Source organism: Panthera onca, chromosome B4, assembly GCF_046562875.1.
Source record: "Panthera onca isolate mPanOnc1 chromosome B4, mPanOnc1 haplotype 2, whole genome shotgun sequence".
NCBI classification, from domain to species: Eukaryota; Metazoa; Chordata; class Mammalia; order Carnivora; family Felidae; genus Panthera; species Panthera onca.
This window is the reverse complement of record NC_138345.1, coordinates 64,503,130-64,525,053: the sequence shown is the minus strand read 5'-3', so window position 1 is coordinate 64,525,053 and position 21,924 is coordinate 64,503,130. Positions and strand designations below refer to the sequence as shown.

Sequence of the window (21,924 nt, the reverse complement as noted above, 5' to 3'; positions counted from 1 at the left end):
TTAGACAATCCCTGAAACCTTGATAATCTCTCTTCTGTTTAGACATGTCTCAGGTTTGCAGATTTGGAAGTGTGCTGGTATTTCAGAGCAGTAGCACTTCATTCTTCTGCAATGAAAACTTCTCTGAGGGTCAGAACTACTGATAAGTCCTCCCCGTTGCCAGAACCAGTCACTCAGTGAGTCAGGCTCTGAGTGAGGATTCAGGTCAGGAACCTCCAAGCACAGCAAAATACCTTCCTCCCTTGGGTTTGAATGGCTGGGGCCCAAATCCCACCATAAAGTCGGAAAACCATGGCATTCAAAGCCAAGTCCTCTATACTTTTAATTCATGCTTGAAATGCCACCTTCTAATCCTCAGAGCAGTCCCCTAGCAGTTCCCTAAGTAATGCCAGGTTCAGTAGAGATTTGCTGTGGGAAACCAAAGTACTGGCTGGCTATTTCTTCAAATTTTCCCAGCCTGCTGGATCTCCCCTAACTGTAAGATCACCAATTCCCTGATTCCCTGGGCAGATTCCTGCCAGAATGAATTATTCTCTTTTGAAAGTCTGAACTTCAAGCTTTTATGGTTACTAAGTCCAAGTATCCAGGATGAATTCATATGAGCTTCAGAACTACACTATAGTTACAACAGAACAAAAAGGAACAGAAGTGCTCTATGAGTCTCCAGATCCTGGGGTATCAGAACCATCAGAGTGAGGATTGGTACTTAACCCTCTGATCTGTGACCTTCTGAAGGTTCTCAATTTTCACCATGACACAGGTCTTTGTAGGATAAATGGATGACAGTCTTCTAAGGCAGATATTTCAAAATCCGACAGCATGCTGTTTCCCAGAGGTTCACACGTCAGGTAGCTATGATCCATTGTAGTGGTTCTCATTGTTTTTTCCCCTCTAAACATGGTTAGGTTAGAGAGATGGATGCTAGAACTCTAGCCTTCTTTCCAGTTCAATAAAGCATGCAAAAAAGAATCACCCCTTCCAGAAGTCCTGGTTTCTAGAGGCCACTAGAAAGGGGGCTCTAAATGGCCCCCTTCATGTATCCTCCACTGTGTCAGGAGAATCATTACCTTTTCTACCCTGCCTCTTCTGAATATTCTCTCCATCAAAGTCCAACAAGTCCCACAAATGCAGAGACACTGAAGGACTGACAGTTGATGCTTCAACATTTAGCATGGAATAATAAGCATCAATAAACACTGTGCACCCAAAAGAAGGGCGGAGGGAGGAAGTGTTAGGGGAGAACCTTTTCCTACAAGTCTCAAAACCCTGGCTTGAATGCAACAACTTCATTCTCTGAGCACCCTGTAAATCTGAAGAGGCAAAGTAACTTACTGAATTTTTACCGTCTCAAAACCACTATCCTAGGCACTACGGAGGAATCAAAAGGGAAGACATCATTCTTGCCTTTTAAGAGCTTCTACTACTTCTCTTATGCCAACCAGATTCCCAGAGGTCTATAGTATTCACTTGGGAAAGATCCTCAGAATTATTCTGTCCTACAACTCCTTCCAATGCTTGTAGAAAGCTGTGTGAATGAATCTCTCACCTGGCTTGTAGCTCCAGTGTTCTCTCTTTTCCAGATACCTGGAAAGTGTGTGGATACTCTTCATTGTGGGTCTCTACAATTTTCATTCCATCGATGCCAACCCTGGTTCGAACTGTGAATTTAGAGCCCACCAAGCTGAATCTTGGTACACAATACAGCAACATGTTGTTGAACTGCAAGGAGACAGAACACACATCAACAAGTAAGAAAACAAAGAAGAAAGAGGAAAGTGACCAATACGAAAAGTAGCCCTAGGCAAAAATTCCAAGGAATTTCTAGGGAATATCATACTTTCTATGTGAGCAAAATTATTGAAATACTATATTGAGATTTTAGGCCTATATCAAAATTACCCTATTTTAAAATTTATAACATATTTCTCTTTATTGGTTCATAATAATTAATTATTAATGTTTTTATTTATTTTGAGAGAGGGGAAGGAGCAAAGGGAGAGAGGGAGAGAGGGAGAGAGGGAGAGGGGGAGAGAGGGAGAGAGGGAGAGAGAGAGACAGAAAATCCCCAGCAGGCTTCACACTGTCAGTGCAGAGCCTGATGTGAGGCTTGATCTCACAAATTGCAAGATCATGACCTGAGCCAAAATCTAGAGTTGGACGCTTAACCAACTGAGCCACTGGGTGCCCTTCATAGTTTATTGATATTTAAATCAATCATCATTTGTACTATTAAGAAAATTAGTTCAATTAAATTCAGCAATAATTTATTAAGGACTTTCCACATACCAGGACCTGAAATTCTCAACCACATAAGTTGAAGCCCTTAGGCATCAAAATTTCTAATTGTTGTGTCTTACAAAGCAAGTCTACAATAGTTATTAGAGAAAAAGAGTAATTTTTAGCAATTATTTTTGTGTGTTTAATATTAGGTTAAAAAAAACCCAAATTATTACTTTAGAACATGTGGGGTTAGCACACTAAGCCCTACATAAAAATCGAAGTTACTGTTTTATATTGGCCCACATCTTAAGAATTTGTCATGTATGAATAGAGAAGTCATCTATTTTGGCAAAAAGTTTTTAAAGATCTGCTTTACCAGATCTGCTTTTAAAATGAAGGACCTTCTGGGTACCTGGGTGGCTTAGTCAGTTAAGCGTCCAACTTTGGCTCAGGTCATGATCTCATGGTTTGTGAGTTCGAGCCCCGCATTGGGCTCTCTACTGTCAGCTCAGAGCCCGCTTCAGATCCTCTGTCTCCCTCTCTCTCTGCTCCTCCCGACTCGTGCTTTCTCTAACTCAAAAATAAACATTTGAAAAAAATTTAAGTAACATGAAGGACTTTATTTTGAAAACTGAATCAAACTTTGTATAATACCTCATTTCTAGTCAACAATGAACTACCCCTGCTAATCAGGACCAAGCAGTAAGTTTGGGGAGGCATTTAATTTACTTTTGAGTATATTAAAACATACAGAAAGAGGAAAGACTAAATACTTAGGTTAATCTGTAGGCAGATTCCTAAAGAAGGTCCATACTTACCTTCTTTCTTCCTATTATTGTCTCTTACACTGTTTCTAGAGTCACATATATTTTTGGAAGACAAGGGCAACTGGGGACTATGCACTACATAACTTCTCCTGTCTCAGGATAATTATCTCTAAAAGTCACAGGTTGTTAAGAGGATTAAATGAAGAAAACTGTCCTGTTGAACCAGGTCCCATTTGGCTCCACCTAAGCCATCAAGACAAGAAATCCTGATGGGTTCTGAAAACATTTCAACCTGTTTATGTGACACTGTCCATTGTACTCATTCTGAAAGCAAATTTCTCATCGGTTGTTCCTTGTGCATTATTATGCAACATCCTGTAACCAGCATCATAAATTTCATTTCCTCAATGGAAATAAAAGGGCACTAAATACACTTTAACAGATGCATCTCAGCACCACATTTCACATTTACATTTCTAGAAGAGAACCCTAATGACCTATGCCCTATTATTAACAGTCCGCTGTGTTCTAAGTATGGCAATCACTAGCCTCATTGCAGTACACAGGACTTAGGGATTTGAAAACACTCTGAAAGGCTCTCATCACCATCCAGCTTGGTTAATGCAACAGCTTGCTGCTGTTTGTGTTAACATTTCTCTCTATCTTGTACGAAGGCCATCTCAGGAGTGGATTTGGTCCAGGCTGTAAACAGTGCAGCAGGAAGGGGAGAGCCGCCGACATGCACAGGGCTCAACTTTCAAGACAGCAACAACAGCCTCATTTTCTGCAAATTGAGTGACAAATGTAATGTCATGCCATAAAATTTCTGAGTTATCTGATGCTGTACCCAGTTCACTTTATAAAGTTCAGCAAAGTCTTCTTATTTTATAGAAACACCGTCCATGAATGTGGAAATTCTTGGCATTTGGTTTTTGCAGTTAACACTCATGCAAGATGACAGACTGTTTTATGAACGATGTTTCTCTTTGTTTTACACTTGCAAGATTATGTTTCCCTTCTTATATAGTCTTCCTAATTGGGGCTTTACGTTCTCAATGGTCAATAACTGTTTTATCACCCTTCTAGAACTCATGTCACAATCTAATGCTCATCAATAAATACCTTTTTTCTTCTTTCTTACAGCTGAAAGTAAGAGCTCTTGACAGACATAAAATAGCGCTTACGAAGTAGCAGATGCCATATTATGTACAGGAATTAGGTAGTCACTCTTGTTCCCTCTGTGAACCCTGCTCCTTTGGTGAAAGCCGTTATCACCTTGCCTCTGGGTTTCTGCTGGTGCTGAAGAAGAAGTGATAGCAAGTGCAGCACCAAGTAGATTGACTTTCCCTTTCGGTGCAGGAGATCCCTTGTTATCCATGGCCACAGCTCAGAAGTCGTTATGGACATGTAATCTCTGGCTGGGGAGCAAGCTCCAGAAGTGCTAAGCTAGAAGCCAGTCTCAATTTTATTAAAAACACAGGGCGAGTCCCCCTTCTTGATCTCCAGTGTCCTCAACTACTCATATTAAGTCTCTTAAAATGTGTATTTAACTGAAACAATTCAATTTCATGTCTCGCCAGTGACAGTTTCATTCCAGTTTGTTTTAAAAGGTAAAAGAAAAAAGTACATTATTGGAGAAAATTTCCAGTGCCTGCTCTGTATTCAAAGTTTAAATAAGTCATGGAATGGCAGAGGGAAATCAAAACCTGTCCAGCTACAGGCAAATAAAGGCTAGAACTCCAAAGGGCCAAGAATAAAAACCTCCCGGGTCATTCTGTAGGATAGTTTAGTGATTTTTTTTTTAAACATTCAGATATCAGGTGTGGTTATATAGTTTAGTCAACAGAATACACTGCAGTAATACAAACAAGTATGGTGTGGAGGCAAGAAAACGTGCAAACACATGAAGGTCAGCTGAATGTTGAAATCAGATTCTAAATGCAATTTGGCTTTTTTAGAGAAATGTAATAATACCACCAGAGAAGGACACAGAAAACTAGCCCTCATATTCTTTCTAGAGACAAAAATAAGAAAGGTTGCTGAGGTTACTATGTATAAAAAACCAAAATGCTCTATGCAAAGCAAAGTGTGCTGGCAAGAGGAGGGTGCGCGACAATAACAGTGCAGGGGATGGAGGTGGGTGGGCGTGCTGGGATCAAGAGAACGGACCTACAGAGATGCTTTTAAGATGGTCTTCACAAGACGAATGCGGCTTTCCAGTAACTCTTGCTCTAGGACTCCATTCTCCGGGGAGGCAACGGCAAGAGAGGTTTGATAGCTTACAATAAGTGGAACGAGATGGGTCCTTTCTTCAAAGACACTATGGCTGTAGTTCCCCAAGGCTCCTTGCCATCTGTCCTCCAAATAGCTGCTTAATTTGGCTCTGCACCAAGATATTCAACCTAAAACTATTTCCAGGATAATTCTCAAATGTGAAGATTAAACCAAGGCAATTGGTTAGACACAGAGCTAGAAGCTTAAGTATTGAAACTGTAACAATCATGCAGAAGAAGGGAAAGGAAATTACCTAAGCACCTAAAAGAAGGGGAAAGGCAGAGGGAAGACATTGGTAGAGGGAAGACATTAACTCCCAGGCATTTTGCCCCAAATAGTATATTAAGCATGTCTTTTTAATCTGTTTTTTTTTTTTTTTAAGTTTATTTATTTATTTAGAGAGAGAGCAAGTGCACATGAGCAGGGTAGGGGTAGAGAGAGGGAGAGAGAGAATCCCAAGCAGGATCCGTGCTGTCAGTGCAGAGCCCAATACGGAACTCGACTGTCATGACTTGAGCCAAAATCAAGAGTCAGACACTTAACTGACTGAGCCACCTAAGCGTCCCTAATCTGTATTTTTGATGCTTTGACATCTTGGGGCTTTGCTGACAATGGAGGGATTTGTCCTTCTTCGGGTTATCCACTTGCTAGAAGTAGTAAATGAGTGACCTACATGCATGCTTTTCATATGGAAACCAACCAATCCAGAGGCCATACCCTAACCACCTCCTTTTTTGAGCTTTTACACCCTGGGCCAGTATTCCCCTGCCCTAATCACTCAGACAACAGCCAGTATATACCCCAGAGCCTGATGGAATTATGTAAACTAGCAAATCCTAAGTCTGTTTATTTTGTCTTGCCCATTCCTTCTCACTGAACCCATAATAAACACTCTTGCTCACATTTTCTGTTTGGTTCCTCTGTCTCCTTATGGACTCTGATGCTTTCTTGTGTAACCACCCCCCCCCCCCCCCCCCCCATGGTATGGCAAGCCTCTCCTTTGAGGAATCTCTGCGTATAATGATCTTTTTCATGGCAATTTTCTCCTGATCTAGTGGTCTCACTGTACCTAAACAACAATCATACATTTCAAAATAATTAGAGCTCAGAACCCTGACATGGCATCACAAGTCCTAGATTTACATTTTTAGCTCTCTGTATGATCTCTCAGTGGTAAAGTATTTTTGTTGATCTCAAATGAAGATTTTGGAGTTAATTGGATAGTATCTATAAATCTTATAAAGTTATAGAGATATAATTCATATACCATAAAATTTACCCTTTTAAAATGACAATTCATGGTTTTTGGTATAGCTATAAATTGTGCAAGCATCACTGCTATCTACTCCCAGAACATTTCATGACTCCAAATGGAAACTCTGTCCATTTCCTTTTCCCCACCAGCCCTAGGCAACCTCTACTTACATCCTGCCTCTCTCCATTGCCTACTCTGGACATTGCATATAAATGAAAGCATACAGTATGGGCTTCTGGGAATGGCTTCTTTCACTTGTCAAAGTGCTTTCAAAGTTCATTCATATAGCATGTATCAGTGTTCTATTCCTTTTTACTGCCATATAACATTCCATTGCATAGATATACCACTATATCCGTATGTCCACATATTTTGGCTATTATGAATAATTCTGCATAAGCATTCACATACAAGTTTTGTGTAGACATGTTTTCAATCTTCTTGAGTTGTATACAAACTTGGAAGAGCTGCTAGGTAATAAATATGGTGACCAAATGTTCTTTTTGAAAAATGAGAGATACTGAATACTACTATGCATGGTAATTAGTTCCTATAAGTTTTCCTATCAAAGGAGGCTGTAACCAGAGGGAAAAAAAACCCTGTAAGCTCCCAAATAAACTCATAGTATGGCTGATGAGAGGACTGTCCTGCACCAGAAAGTCAGATGTGAGTAACATCCTGAGAAGGTATCGTGGGCCATTCACTGGGCAAGCCTCATGACCAATGTGTCTGGTTTCTTGGACGATAATAACAATCACAACAATAGCTAACATTTACTAGCTATTACTCAGTGTTAGCTTATTGTTACTCCACATTAGCTATTATTCTGATTATTATCACATCATTAGATATAGAAAGGAACTGGAATTAACAGAGACTAAAAACATAATGGCCTGGATGCCCCAGGAAGTGCTCTTAACATTTGAGATAAGCCCCAGACTAAATGTCATTTCCAGGAAGTAAAGGAAAGGACAGGGACTGCCTCCAATGTAAAGGAACTATGTGGCAAACTCATGCATTTTTCAGAGATATTTTAGGCATAAGCTTCACAACCTTGAGTATATACTTCCTCAAACTGGAAAGATTAAAGTAGTGATCAGAGAGGATTCGAAAGAGAACACTTGTCAGAAAATGGTACTCATTAGCCTCTAAGAACTGAAGGAAAGAGTGAATCTGAAACTAGGAAAATTTGAGAAAACATACCCTGCCCCCACAACTGATGGCTAAGATCATCATAGACAAGTTGTCATCAACTGTAGGTTACTGAAGTAACTGACACATGGTAAGTACACAGAAAATTTATTTTTAAAATACTTTAAGATTTGAGTCCTTGAAGGAACAAGTTTCAGTTACTAAAGGACATTGTCTTATGTGGAATCCTAACAGTGTTGACTAAACCAGATTAGACAGAATTGCTTTGGTGAGCACACAAGCATCCTACTTTTCCAAGATGTACAGAACCACGTCTCTGAATTACTGTTACGTGACCAGCTCACACTAGAATACTCACTAAGAAAAGGTAGCGTTCTTGTGCTGATGTGTTCCGAGCAGCGAGTTTCAGGATCTGTCCTTCTTTTATGAGTTCGTTTGAAGGATTGACAATGTCTTCTTCCTCTCCCAACATTTCATAAATCTCTAAGAGTTTCTTTAGATTCTCCTAGGAAATGAAAACAAAATACAGCAAGACCAAATAAAGGGAGGTTTTACTTTCGTGCCTTTAATAATACAATGACCTTAGCTAAAATCCAAATAATGCAGAAGGGATTGGGACTAAGCACAAATTTGGTATAAAATGTGTCAGTTCCGAGCAAATTGAAACAGGGGGGAAAAGAGGACAGGATTATTCCACATAACACTGAACACTTTATAAATAATCTTTTTTTTGTTCACCTTTACCAATTCATTTTGGTCCAAACCTACAGATAACATTAGGCTATATTATTGACAATTATCTAACTAGAAGATTTCCAACTCCTCTGAAAATTACTTACCATTTTTCTTATTGCACTATTAGAATGGCTTGCTGCCGTAGATATAATCTCAAGTGATTCTAAATGGGAAAAAAGAAAAGTAAATAAATGTATTTTGTCATTACGACGCTACTAGATAGCTGAATAACGTAACGTTATAGTAAGAAGAAACCTGAGACTGTACATCTGACACCAAAAGCAGGGGCAACTTCCATTTACAAAATGAATACTTTCAGAACTTCATTTGTGAGATTATTTGGAACTTGAAGGATACTTCCTCGTAAATAGTCATACACATTTTTATATATGACCCAGATAACGGACCTTCAAAATTAACAATTACCATGTACACTAGATTGGCATAAGGCACTTCGCCACATGCTTTCAAATATATTACGTCACTCAACTCTTCCACAACCTTGAATGGAGAGTCTGTTAGCTCCACTCGGCAGATGAAAGGAATGGCGAGTGATGTGGCTTGGCCAAGGTCACACAACTATGATACTGTAGGGACACACTGGAACCTACATCTTCTGATTCAATGTCCTACAACATTTCAGCAGTACTATTTTATTAGTTTTATAAGCAAATTAACCACCACGCATAACCAACTTTCTTTGGTGAAACATATTCACAGTTCTATTCTTGGTCGGGCAAAGGGGAATCAGCTGATGACAATGCTGAAGGAAGGCTCTGCTGCGGAGGCAGTGGGAGAGGTGGGAACAGGAGCCATCTGGTGTGGGCAAGGTAGGAGCCCCAGTGCTGCTGGGGAAGGGCTCTGGAGGCTGAGGCCTCCTGGAGGATCAACCCCAGGGAATGCCCTCAATCCTAAATCATGTCCTGCTCTTTCCTTTTTATCTTAGGAATACCACAGCCTGCTTAATTCTGTTACCACAACAACCTCATTACTTCTGGACCCAATTCTCTTCTTTGTTCCGTGGCTGAACAGAATGCACTTTTGTTGCTTTCTCCTCTCTTTTGGGTCTCTAAAAGCACTTTTGTGATTTCCTTACGATATTAGTTTAAGGAGCAATGGGAAAGCAAAGAGAGAAATAAAATGCCCTACAGTGTTGCTAACAGTCTCATTTTTGACCCTGCCACCTTAGGGCAAGTCTAAGTCTTTGAGTTTAGAAGACACTGAATTTTTATTTAGATTTTGGAGAACTATCCTGATTGGGGAATGCTGTGCATGTCACACAGGCTCCAAGGTAGAGGGAAACAAAATAGCCTGGGATCAGCAGTTTGAGGAAGAGTAGCAGTCATCCCACCCTTAGTCCTACCACTAATTCTGTCGCCAAAACCAACCACTTAGCCCAGAGGAGTGTGAAGTGGGCATGAAGTGGAAAACAGAAGTCAAGTCAGGATAATTCTAAACCGTAAAGGGAGAAAGGGAAGAAGAGAAGTTCCTGTGGTCACTGACTCACTTGGATGGCAGGAGAAATGCATCAGAGAAAGCCTGTGTTCAAAAAAAGACCCAGGTGCCGAGACCAAAGATTGTGTTCTGTGTTCTCATCTCTTGCCAGGGTTCATTTATAATAAAGACAAGCAATTATTAGCAAAGTACCAATGTTTCAAGATTGTACAGCAGCACTGTTAGTACTTGACCCTAAGCCATCCCTATCTCTTAAATTTTCATTCTTCCCTTCAGTTACCTGATTTTTTTTTTTTAATTAAAAAATTTTTTTTCAAGTAAGCTATACACCCAACGGGGGACTTGAACTCATGATCCCTAGATCGAGAGTCGCATGCTTTGTTTTTTTGAAAGAACCTGAGAAAGCTAAAGTATTGAAACTCCTGAGTCTTTAAAAAAAAATCATTCATTAGGAACCAGTGAAAAAATAAAAGGCAACTGGAGGAATAGGAATAAAGTTTTCCTGAGAAAATGTTAACTGACACTAAAAAGCATCACTTTCTCTTCTCTTTCAGGGTAGGTAGAGCCAAGTTTGCTTAGGTTATTTTTACACAGTAAATGTCATGTTAGCTTTCTTGGTATGTATCAACCTATCTAATTAACCAGCAGCACCAGTAATTCTGAATGGTTGTGTTCTTTCTGTGAGAAGGTAATTGTGTATTGCTATTCCAGATGTCTCTAAGACTACTGTTTCAGATTAACATGAAATCAGCATGAGAACTGTGATTTGCCTTTCTCTAAACCTGGGATCTGGGCTCAGAAGTGCTTGCCTAATCGAGCTGTTGATGACAATTTCCGATGAGGCTATTTTTGGGCAGCAATATCTTACTAAGTTGGCTGTGAGACCTATCTCTCTCTTTAACCACAAGCCTTCCTGGCCACTTGATTACCCCAGAGCAGAAAGGGGGTGGGGGAGGAGCATTTACTTTTAGCATCGTTCCAGTCTGGAGAGTCAGGGGGCAACTTCCTTAGGTAGTCCTTGAGGAGCATCTCATACCGGGGGATCCGTTGAACAGGTTCTAGCATGTGGTGCTGCAAAGTCAAGCTCCCGCACACCTTCTGTCTCTATAATGAGAGAGGTTTTTTAAAGAAAGATTTAAAAATTAAGTTGGCCAATCTAAAAACGGTCATACGGAACTTTAATCGTGGACAGGATTTCCCTACAAAGCGTGCTCTGTGGATCACCTGCATTAGATTGATCTAAGGCACTATTAAAATGCAAATTCTGAACCCCACCCCAATAATGAAACCACAATCTTTGAGGCTCAGGCCTGGGAAGATGCATTTGAAAACATCCCAGTTTCTTACACCATGGAAGTTTGAGGCCCACCAAACTAGAGTAAGAACAGAAAGAAAAATCAAGTAGAATTTTAAGGAAGAAAATTCTCAGATTGCTGGCAACCACTTCAATCAGTCACTAGAAAGGCTTGTGTGGTCACATTATTGAATCAGACTCCAGAGATTTTTAAAAGATGCATGTATTTAATGAGGTTCACTAGGCCCAACTGCGTTAAATGACTTTGGACTCAGCAGAAACTGTTTAATATCAAGGCTACCATAAATGTCATTTCCTTTGAACTTAAAGACTCCACAGAGAAGAATGACAAGATCTGAGTGTCTTAGTATCTGTCACAAAATTTTAATTTTTCATTAGGTCACGGTAGTCTTTTCCATTAGAAACTGAACTCTGTAAATAGATCTCCTTGTCTTACAGCAAAATTTAGTCTATATAGCCTTTGCTTTCAATAAGCTGTTAAGACAGGGAAAAGATTACTTGAAAAATAAGACATGTTCTTGTTCATATTAAACAAACCAGGAATCCAATTAAAATAGTTATTAGACTCTTACCATGATCAAGGCACTGAAGGGTATAAAAGTTGTCTTAAGACATGATGTTTGCATTCAAAGCAAACAAGAAACTAAAGCATTCACAGACAAGAGAGCATTCAACATGAACTCTGATAAGGACAGCTGCTGGTGCAAAGGGAAGTGAAGACCGGGGTCGAAGGGCAGGAAGAGGGACCTTGGAGAACAACAGTCAGGCATGAAACATGTTGAGTTTTGTTGGCAATAAGATATGTATGGGGAAACAGGGGCTGAGGAAGAACAGGTAATATGGGGTAATTAAGTCAAGGTGAATTATTTAGACTTGCTTCATCTAATGCAGGTTTTCGTGTAGGAGAGCAATAGCATTAGATTTGAGATGTGTTAACATTAACTTACTGCAGTGTGACTTAACTTACTGCAGTGGGGAGATGTGGGGATATTAGTTTGGAAGGGATTACTGTAGACCAGGAAAAAAGTATAGAGTCTGAAATCACCATGGAAGCTGAGGAAATCATAACTTTACTTAATAAAGTGTAGAATATTGATGTTATAAGTTTAGTCATCTCATTTGACTTTCTCCAAGCCTATAATATATAATATTATATATCCATGAAATATAGAAAATATTACCGATCCCCACATTTTTACACGAAGAAACCGTGGCTCAGAGAAGTTAAAGTCATCCAAGGTCCCATGACTAAGTGGCAAACTAGAATCCTAAATTCAGTTGATTCCCAGTCCACTACTCTTTTCAACACCTCAACAATGCCTCATAATAGGGAGAAGACTGATATTTCAGAGATAGAATTTTAAAGATTTCATAAAACAGTAATGGCCACTACCACCACCATCATTTAGTGAACACTTACTATGCAGTAAGCATACTAAACATCTTCAGTATACTGTTTCACAGGCAAATTAATGCACAGAGAATGAGGAAAAGTGACGAAAGATAAAGTTAACTTATCAAACTCTGGTGAACGAGAAAATATTTGTTCTAATAATCACATAACCACAAGCTACTCTGTATAAGGCACAAAAAATCAAGATGGAAAAAGTACTTGGGCGCTAAAGGCAGGAATGGAACATGTTGACTTTGTTTTGATAGCAAAATGTCGATACAGAGTTGTGTAACCAGCATTCAACAAGGTGCAATGACAGTTTAGAGGCAGGAAACAGACTAGAAAAATGACCCTACAGGCATCTGTAGGACATGATGGTTAAAGCCTCAGGAACATGTGACATCACAGAGGGTGTGGAGGTTGAAAAGAATGTGAAGGGCCACATTCTTGTACTCTGTCCACATTTCAGTATAAGTAAAAGGGGCTAGTAAAAGAATCAAAGGAGCCAGTATTCAGAAAGGTAGATGAGTGCTTAATGATGAGAGAAGAAAAAGAAAGAGTAAATGGGAAGAGGCAGGACTTTTGGTTATGGCTGAGAGAGCAGACTAGCAAAATCCCCCCTGGAAAACGCAACTAGAAAGGGGGATAAAACTGATAAAACGACCATTTTGGTACTTTGGAGACTGATGAAAGGCATAGAACGATCTGAAAAGTATTTATGCTTTGAAAATTGTTGACCTTTGGGTAAGAACAGTGAGAATCTGTGGCATTCTGGCCTGAGGCCGTACCCATTCCTCCCCTAACAAAGGAAGTTTCAATGACTGAAAGGTTCAGCAGGGGTGGGACTGGCAGTGTCTCTGGTAAAGTTCAAGAGGGCTCATATTATTAGATTTGGAATGGTGGGCGAGGCACACATCCAGGAACACTGTTGGTGAAAGTGAATAGTTCTGAGGTGGGCAAGTGGAGAAGACCAATGGCTTCACTGGGCTGAAGCTGTGGTTGTGTGTTGGGGAAGGGGAGCAGATAATTTTCTTGGCTGAGGCTCTGTAGATGATCAGCAGAGACTGAAGACAGCTTGACTCAGCACAGTCTCCTGGCCACCCTGAGGCTGTGAACTCGTCCTGAGGAGATGTAAAAGGGTCCAGTGGACTTGAAAATGGTCAGATCTTTAAATGTGCTCCCCTATGCATAGACAGGTCCATCAGCAGAGGACAGAAGCGTACTGGCTCTAGGTAGTTAATCATCTCTGTTCAATAACTGTTTGACCCCTAACCTACACAGACATAGGGGTAATCCCTACAAAGCTGGGATCACATACACACACATGGATATTAAACAAAAAAACTGAACAGAGACATTGGCAACAGCATACCAGAAGAGAGACAGATTTTATAGATTTAGTATAAGCAAGTTACTAAACAAACGAAAGTAACCAAAGCCACTTTCAGTGGGGGAAAGCAAAATCTGGAGTTGCTACAATAGGTTATCTAAAATGTCCAGTATTCAACAACAACAACAACAACAACAACAACAACAAAAAAAAAAAAAAAAAAAAAAAAGAGAGACAGAGAATAGTAAACTGTTACCTATACTGAAGAAAAAAGGCAATCAAAAGAAACTGTCTCTGAACACAGATACTGGATGTGGGTGACAAAGACTTCAGCGTAGCTATTATAAAAACATTCAAAGAATTAAAGGAAATTGTATTTGAAAAACATGAAAAGTGTAACAATAATGAATGCACAAATAGCAATTTTCAAGGAGGAAACAGGTGTTATAAAAAGAACCAATGGAAATTCTGGAGTTGAACCATACAATAGCCGGGATGAAAAATGCACTGCAGGGACTCAACAGCAGATTCCAGATGGCAGAAGAAAAAATCACAGTGCCTGGGTGGCTCAGTCAGTTGAGTACCAGACTTTGGCTCAGGTCATGATCTCATGCATCAGGCTTGCTGCTGTCAGCACAGAGCCTGGTTCGGATCCTCTGCCCCTGTCTCTCTGTCCCTCCGCTGCTCACTCTCGCTGTCTCTCTCAAAAATAAATATTAAAAAAAAGAAAAAAAAGAAAAAAATGAATTCAAAGAAAGATTAATAGAAATTATACAATCCGGAGAACAGAAAAAAGACTGAAGAAAAATGAATAGTCTCAGAAACTTGTAGAATAACATCAAGAACACCAACATATGTGTACTTGGAGCAAATTATTTGAAGAAATAATGGCTGAAAACTTCTCAAATTAATTAAAAAAAACCCTACACATCCCAGAAATTCAATCCTAAGCAAGATAAATATAGAAAGATTTACATTAGATACATACTGTTGAAAGAAAAAAGCAAAGAGATAAATTTGAAAATAGCAAGAGAAAAGCAATTCAGCACATACAGGAAATAATATAATTAATAACTTCCCATATGAAACAACAGAGGACAGAGTACAGTGAATGACATTCATTTTGCTGAAAGAAAAAAAAAAACCTATTAACCCAGATTCTGTATCTAGCAACACTATCAATTCAGTAGTGAAGAAAAAAATAAAGATTTTCCCAAAAAAAGACCAAGAAAATTTGTTACTATCCAATCTCTGCCTTGTAAGAAACATTTATCACTCTTTCTTTTAAAATTTTTAAAGTTTATTTATTTTTGAGATACAGAGAGTGTGTGTGTGAGCAGTGGAGGGGCACAGAATCCAAAGCAGGCTCCAGGCTCTGAGTTGTCAGCACAGAGCCCGATGTGGGGCTCAAACTCACAAACCATGAGATCATGGCCTGAGCCGAAGTTGGATGCTTAATTGACTGAGCCACCCAGGTAACCCAAAACATTTAACACCCTTTGTAGAAAGGAACTTACTCTAGAAATGGTAAATATATGGGTTAATAATTTTTTTTGGTACATTTTTTCTTATATCATCTCTTCTTTCAAAGATACAAAATTATATAAAATAATATCACTGTATTATTGAATTTAAAACCTATATAAAGGTAATGTATATGATACTAAAAGCATGGAGCATGGAGGAACTGAGCTACGATGGAGCAAAATGCCTGTATTTTATTAGAATTAATATTAGCATTAACCTGAAGTAGATTGTGGTAAATTAAGATGCATATTATAATTCCTCCAACAAACAGTAGGAAAAAAACATTCAAAATTTAGAGGAATTAAAATGGTAAATAAAAAATATTTGTATAGCACAAAAGAAAGCAGAGAAAGAGCAGCAGAATCCTCACCCCAAGGACCTTATGTGATCTCAAGAATTCCTTTTCAACATTTAAACTATCAAGTTGTTAACAACTTTGACTAGAGAATCAAATAGAAATCATTATGGAGTTATCTAAAATATATTATCCAGGTTTGGCAAAACTGAAAAAAAGTCAGGACACATATGTAAAGTCACACACACACACACACAGAATAATAATGTCTGCAAAATGTCAGGTTTATGGCAATCATTTTTTATATTCATTGCATCATCTCAACCTCTGAAAGAAAGCAAGAGAGTCACAGACCCGAATGGGAAATCACTTTGTAAATCCATGTGAATCTTTATAAAAGCTACACTCTCCTGGTCTCAAAAGCAAATGGAGAATTTACTGCTCAGCGCATGGCATGTGCTCGATAAATACATTAATTCTGCATAGATGATTTTTACATCATTCTGAATAACATGGAATTTGGTGGTCTCAGACAGATGTCTCAATCTAAACTTTAGATCTAGAAGACCTTATGATTTGTATAGGAAAATAATTCATAGCCTTGAACAAGAGTCCAATTACCTGAATTTCTTCAACTACTGATTTGAACTGGGGGATACGCTCTGTCATGTTTTTAACCAATTCCATTGCATTATCAAATCCTTTCACATATTCTCCATACATCTTAAGGAATGGTGCCAATTTCTGAAGGATGTCACCAATTCTAGGGGTAGTTTCCCTGTATAAAATACAGAAACAAGTCATTAAGATTTCTTATAGAGTAAGTGAATTAATAGGACTTCAAATGAAGTGATCACTGTGTATACACATTCTTTGCTTTATCAGATCCACCTTGCTATGAGATTGGTAGAGAATAAAGCAGCGCCTTTTTTTTTTAAGCTTATTTTTGAGAGAAAGAGCACGAGTGGGGGAGGAGGAGAGAAAGATGGAGACAGAATCTGAAGGGGGCTCCACGCTCTGAGCTGTCAGCACAGAGCCCAATGTGGGGCTTGAACTCACGAACCGTGAGATCATGACCTGAGCCAAAGTTGGACGCTTAACCGACTGAGCCACCCAGGCGTCCCTGAAGCAGGACCTTTTTAAAGGGACTTTAGGAATGAAACCTATGGAGTTTTTAAAGCTCCAGATTACCCTGAAATCTTGTCTCCACTAATCAAAAGATAGTTTAGAGAGCAGAGATGAAATTCTTTTCAACCAAAGCTAAAAATGTACCACAACTTCTTTACCATACAAATTTAACACAGATGTTTGGCTATAGCTCTGTGTAGCATTGTTGTTTCCATTTATAAGCAAATAACACAGCATCTAATATGACTGCCTTAGACAAATAGTTGGCCATCTATTCCTCTTACCATTCTTGCATTCGTTTTTCCAGCTCTGGCAATAGGAATTTACTATGGAAGACATTTATTGATGAAATATTAGAAAAGATTTTATTCACCATCTCTGCTGAAAATGAGCCTCGATTTGCTTCTTCCAATAATTTGCAGTAAAATACCTGAATAAGAGAATAAAGCAAACGTTACTTCAAATTTACTGGTTAACCACCTAGCACTGGGCTAGGCATAGTGGGCTCTTAGTAACTTATTGACTGAAAAAGTTCATGAATCAAGAAATCAGTCATTTTTGAAATGGATGAGTATATGCTTTGATTGAGAAGAACCAGGAGTCAGAATTAGAAAAGTTGACTCTAACTTAGGCTCTCCCTCCGTTTTGGAGATATTAACCTCTTCTACGCCAGAAAATTTCCAATTGAGGTAAAAGGATTTACTTCTATCTATAAGTAGAGTTAAGAGACATGGAAGGAAAATTTTATCTAAATTAATAATTTTTGGTGGTATTTTTCACTCTTCTTTATGTTTTGAATGACTTTGACAGTATTGCCCTTTATTGTAATTTGTGGGCCTAAATCTCACTTTCCCTATTAAAACTGTCTGCCCCCTTGGGAAGGGAGGCCATCATAATTTAGTTCCCACAGAAGAACAGGTGCTTAATATCTGGCGAGTGGATGAATAAAAGAATATTTCAGTTCACAGATGTTTACTTGCTTTTTATTAAGTAATAATGCAAGATAACTTAAACACTTATAAAAGGGTACAAAGATCTTCTCCTGTACATAAAAATGGTATCTTAAAGACACTTTTTAAAAAACTGCACTCTTAGCTATTCTCCACTATGGCTACTATACCTCTTAATTGCCATTCTGTTAAATGTAGGCAGAAGGAAGTCTGTTCCTTCAAATGTCCAGATGGTTGTTAATTTTCTAAATTCACCTCCACTGCATTTTCTTGGGAGGCAAAAAGAACACAAAATCATGTCCTTAGAGACTCCAATAGATAGGATATTTTAAGTAATTAAGACTCTAAAATTCTAAAAAGGTCAGCAACAGTAGCTGACAAGCTAATATGGCTGAAATAACAAAAAAGAACGAAGACAAAAAAAAACACAAAACTTGTAAGAGGAAAAGACATGTCTCCACAATAGGAATACTTAACGTTTCTGGTCTGTATTCCCCTGAGGGGAAATTGTTTCAAACACATAAACACATGAATTGACTGACTTACAGTGAAATTCTTTGGAAAGTGAGTGTTTAAGACACAATCTCATTATTTCAAAGGACAGAAGCCTTAATGTGGCCCCTTAAGGCTCATCTGACAGGGCCATAGTCCACTCTAGGAACCAATGATAAGGAGGTATACCCAGGATGGCCTGTTCCCATGAAGTTCCAGTTTTCCAATGGCAGAAGTGAGATAATTCTTCTTATAGTTAGTACTCAAACATGGCAACTTTCTCTTCTAATAAGAGGGGTCTATATGAGCAATTTACCAGTTATCTTGTTCTTTTATCACTAAAACAATATTAAGAAGCCTTAATAATTTTTAAGCGATTCTTTGTAATGTATATTTAAAATGATACTCAAGGCCCCAACATGACGAAAGTACAAAATGTGATAAAGTACTCTGAATGCTATTTCTAACAAATATTGACTGTGCAACTTTACGCCAGGCACTATATTAGATGTCTCCTACAAGCTTGAACAAGTGAATGCTCAAAATGCCTTCTGGCCCTATTATTCCATCAATTCAGATGACTCACATGGGTCTGAACAGCACATGAGACAAACAGAATCAATGACATATTCATGCAGGCATTAGAATCACCAATCTCTTATTTAGATTATAATGGGAACATGGCTCTAGGATCATAATAAATGGTCACGAAACAGACTAGTGTTTAGGGATGAAAGATAAAGGCATTTTGTGACTCATAGAGAGAGTCCTTGAATCTGCTTTTTATGAACTGAAAAACCTTTATGTCTAGTGCATTCACTGACAAAGCTAAAAATCCTAAAGATTTCCTTGAAGAAAAAGCTTTCACTGGCAAAAAACAGTTATGTCCATCCAGTAGTTTCTAAAGCCCCTTTACTAAAAATGATATATAATGCCAAAAAATAAAATAATCCTGAATGGGAAAATATTACCTTATCTAAGAGGTCAAGTCGGTTGACATAAGCTCTTTCTGTAAGCAAAAGTTCGTTGGCTATTTTGTGAAGTTTTTGTTCATTAGTTTCCTAAAAATAGAATAGATATCCACATATTAGGAAATAAGACTTAGACAAGACTTTTCAAGTAATAAACACCTTATCAAATGGTCAAAACAGTTTTCTCAAGCTTCTCAGCTACCCAATTCCTTTCAGCCATGAAGGACCACCCAACCAGAAATGAACAAAATTAAAAATAAGCATTCTGCTAGATTTAACCTATAACGACTTCTTTAGCTTCTGTCAAAATCAACAGTATCATCTATTTTGCCCTTGAAACACCTTTTATGTTTCTCAGACACTAAATTTGGCTCATTTTCTCCCTGTCTCTCTCAGGCTACTCTTCAGAAATGATTTCAACACTCTTTCAGATAATTTGTCTAATTATTAGCTCTATGCATCTAACTTTTTGCCTTTTTAAAAAAACATTAGGAAAAATTTCAATCATATATGAGTAAAGAGTAAAATGAACCAGCAAATATCTATCGATGAGATTCAGTAACTATCAACTCATTGTTAATATTGTTTCATCTATGTCCTCCTCCTCTCTCTACCCATATTATATTAAATTAAAAACAAACATTTTATTATTTCCTCAGTGTATGTTTACTTGGCCCCTAAATGTATTTGTAGAGCTTTGCTAGTTCTGTGAGAACGGGAACACTTTTTTTCTCGGTAACTTGGTAACCCTCCTGTCTAATACAGTGCTTCAATAAAATACTGGTGTTTGATAAAATATTGCTGAATAAATGAATGAGTAGCAATCACACATTCCTACTGTTGGATATTTATTACCACTCTGACATGCTGTCAATGTAAGACCAAACTCATTTTTTCAGGAAAGCCCCTATCCTATCACCTCCCAACTCCACCCCACTAGAACTTTACCAGCCTGGCAATGGTTCCATCCTTTTCCAGTCATCTGCCTTTGGTACCTTGAATCACTGTAAACGTAGCTCTCTGCCATAAAATCCAGCTGGCTACGAATGTCTACTCATACTATGTCTTTAGTAACCATCCCTTTAATTCTCATCACTGCCGCCTGGTTTTGCTCATACGGTATCTCAAACCCAGGCTAATCAAGAACTCCCATTTTGATGTGATTCTACTACTTTTTGGCTCTAACCCACCTTGTATGCGGTTGTATAAGCAATCTTTCCAACTCTGCTTTGCCAAGATCATTCTACTTTCCATAGAAAGAAAACATTTAACAGTCCTCCTTTCTTTTTTTAAAATTTTTTAAATGTTTATTTATTTTTGAGAGGGAGGAGAGAGCACACGTGTGTGAGTGGGGAGGGGCAGAGAGAGGAAGACACAGAATCTGAAGCAGGCTCCAGGCTCTGAGCTGTCAGCACAGAGCCTGATATGGGGCTCAGACCCACGAGACATGAGATCATGACCTAAGCCGAAGTCGGACACTTAACCGAATGAGTCACCCAGGTGCCCCAACAGTCCTCCTTTCACCAGTGGGATAACAGCCAGACTACGTATAATTCAGGGCTGTTCAAATCTCATCTCTACTCATTGTCTCACACTTCTTTCCCATTGTATCTTTGCAGGCACCCTTCCCTCCAAACACATGAATCTAACCCACCATTATCCAAATGTGTCCATGGTCATTCCCAAACCTTTTTTCTTTCCATCCTCTCTGCATGGCATATATTCTTGCTTTATCTCTCTCAGCATTGAAGACATACTTTTTTTGGGGGGATGGGCTGCTGAATTTTTATTCCTTGTCCATGGAGCCTTCTTCAACTACCCAGAGCTCTTGAACTTGGTCCTATTAGAACTCATTTTCTATTTTATACATCCTTTTGTTGAGAAATTTCTACCTAGCTACTTTGCTGAAGTACCCTTTTCATTGTAGGCAAGTACGCAGCATAGTAAAGGTTTAATAATAACTCTGGCACCAAAGGAGAACAAAGCATATTTCAAACCAGTGCCTAGTTTGTGTAAAGGCTACATTTAAAACTGTGTATAAAATGCTATTATACTGTAGAGCATGCTTCATTGTGTTCAACATATGAGGTTACCATGTTGCTTATTACAGTAGCACTGGAATGAAGTATTTTTATGTGAAGGCTTTAGGTAAAGTAACATAATACTGTTTAAATAATTTGTGGTCTCAAAAATACTGAAATAAAAACTATATTGTCATTAAATCCCGCAGCTAGCCAAGGTTTTGGTTAAACAATCAATTCAGGGTAAAGTACTAGCATTGTTGTCTGTCTGTTTGACATCCTTTCCCTCTATTTCTTAATGATATCCAGATTTGGTTAGTATATCTACCTTACTACTAGGTGGCCTTCCCTTTGGAGAAACTATCCTCATTCCCCAGATCAAAAGGTGGGCCCTAACTGGTGTAATAATCAAGAATATACAGCGATTGGTTCAAGAACCAATGAGACATGAAGGAATATGCACTAGGACTTTCTACTCTTAAGGAAGAGCCATAGAAAAAGAAATTTCTCTTCCATGCTCCATGTAAATAAGGGTATCTGTAGACTTGAGTGCTATGGGCAGCCACCCCATAACCACAGAGATGAAGTTAATAAACTTCCTTATTATTTAAGCCAGGTTGAGCATTACTGGTGTTATTTGTGTT

At 38.6% G+C, this 21,924-nt stretch overlaps 1 protein-coding gene across 16 annotated transcripts in view; it reads right to left on the bottom strand.

Annotated features, from left to right (window-relative positions):
* Positions 1-21,924, bottom strand: part of FGD4 (FYVE, RhoGEF and PH domain containing 4) — a 260,303-nt gene that overhangs the window by 65,937 nt on the left and 172,442 nt on the right. For 14 of the 16 annotated variants that reach the window (XM_060657951.3, XM_060657950.3, XM_060657952.3 and 11 more), the window contains 7 exons: positions 19,260-19,349; positions 17,131-17,276; positions 16,340-16,496; positions 10,824-10,962; positions 8,508-8,566; positions 8,027-8,173; positions 1,547-1,719 (listed from right to left, as the gene is read on the bottom strand). In XM_060657951.3, the coding sequence (XP_060513934.1) occupies positions 1,547-1,719; positions 8,027-8,173; positions 8,508-8,566; positions 10,824-10,962; positions 16,340-16,496; positions 17,131-17,276; positions 19,260-19,349 (911 nt within the window). Of the gene's footprint in view, positions 1-1,546; positions 1,720-8,026; positions 8,174-8,507; positions 8,567-10,823; positions 10,963-16,339; positions 16,497-17,130; positions 17,277-17,966; positions 18,066-19,259; positions 19,350-21,924 lie in introns of those variants that run through there. The other 2 variants (XM_060657964.3, XM_060657965.3) reach the window with 2 other exon arrangements.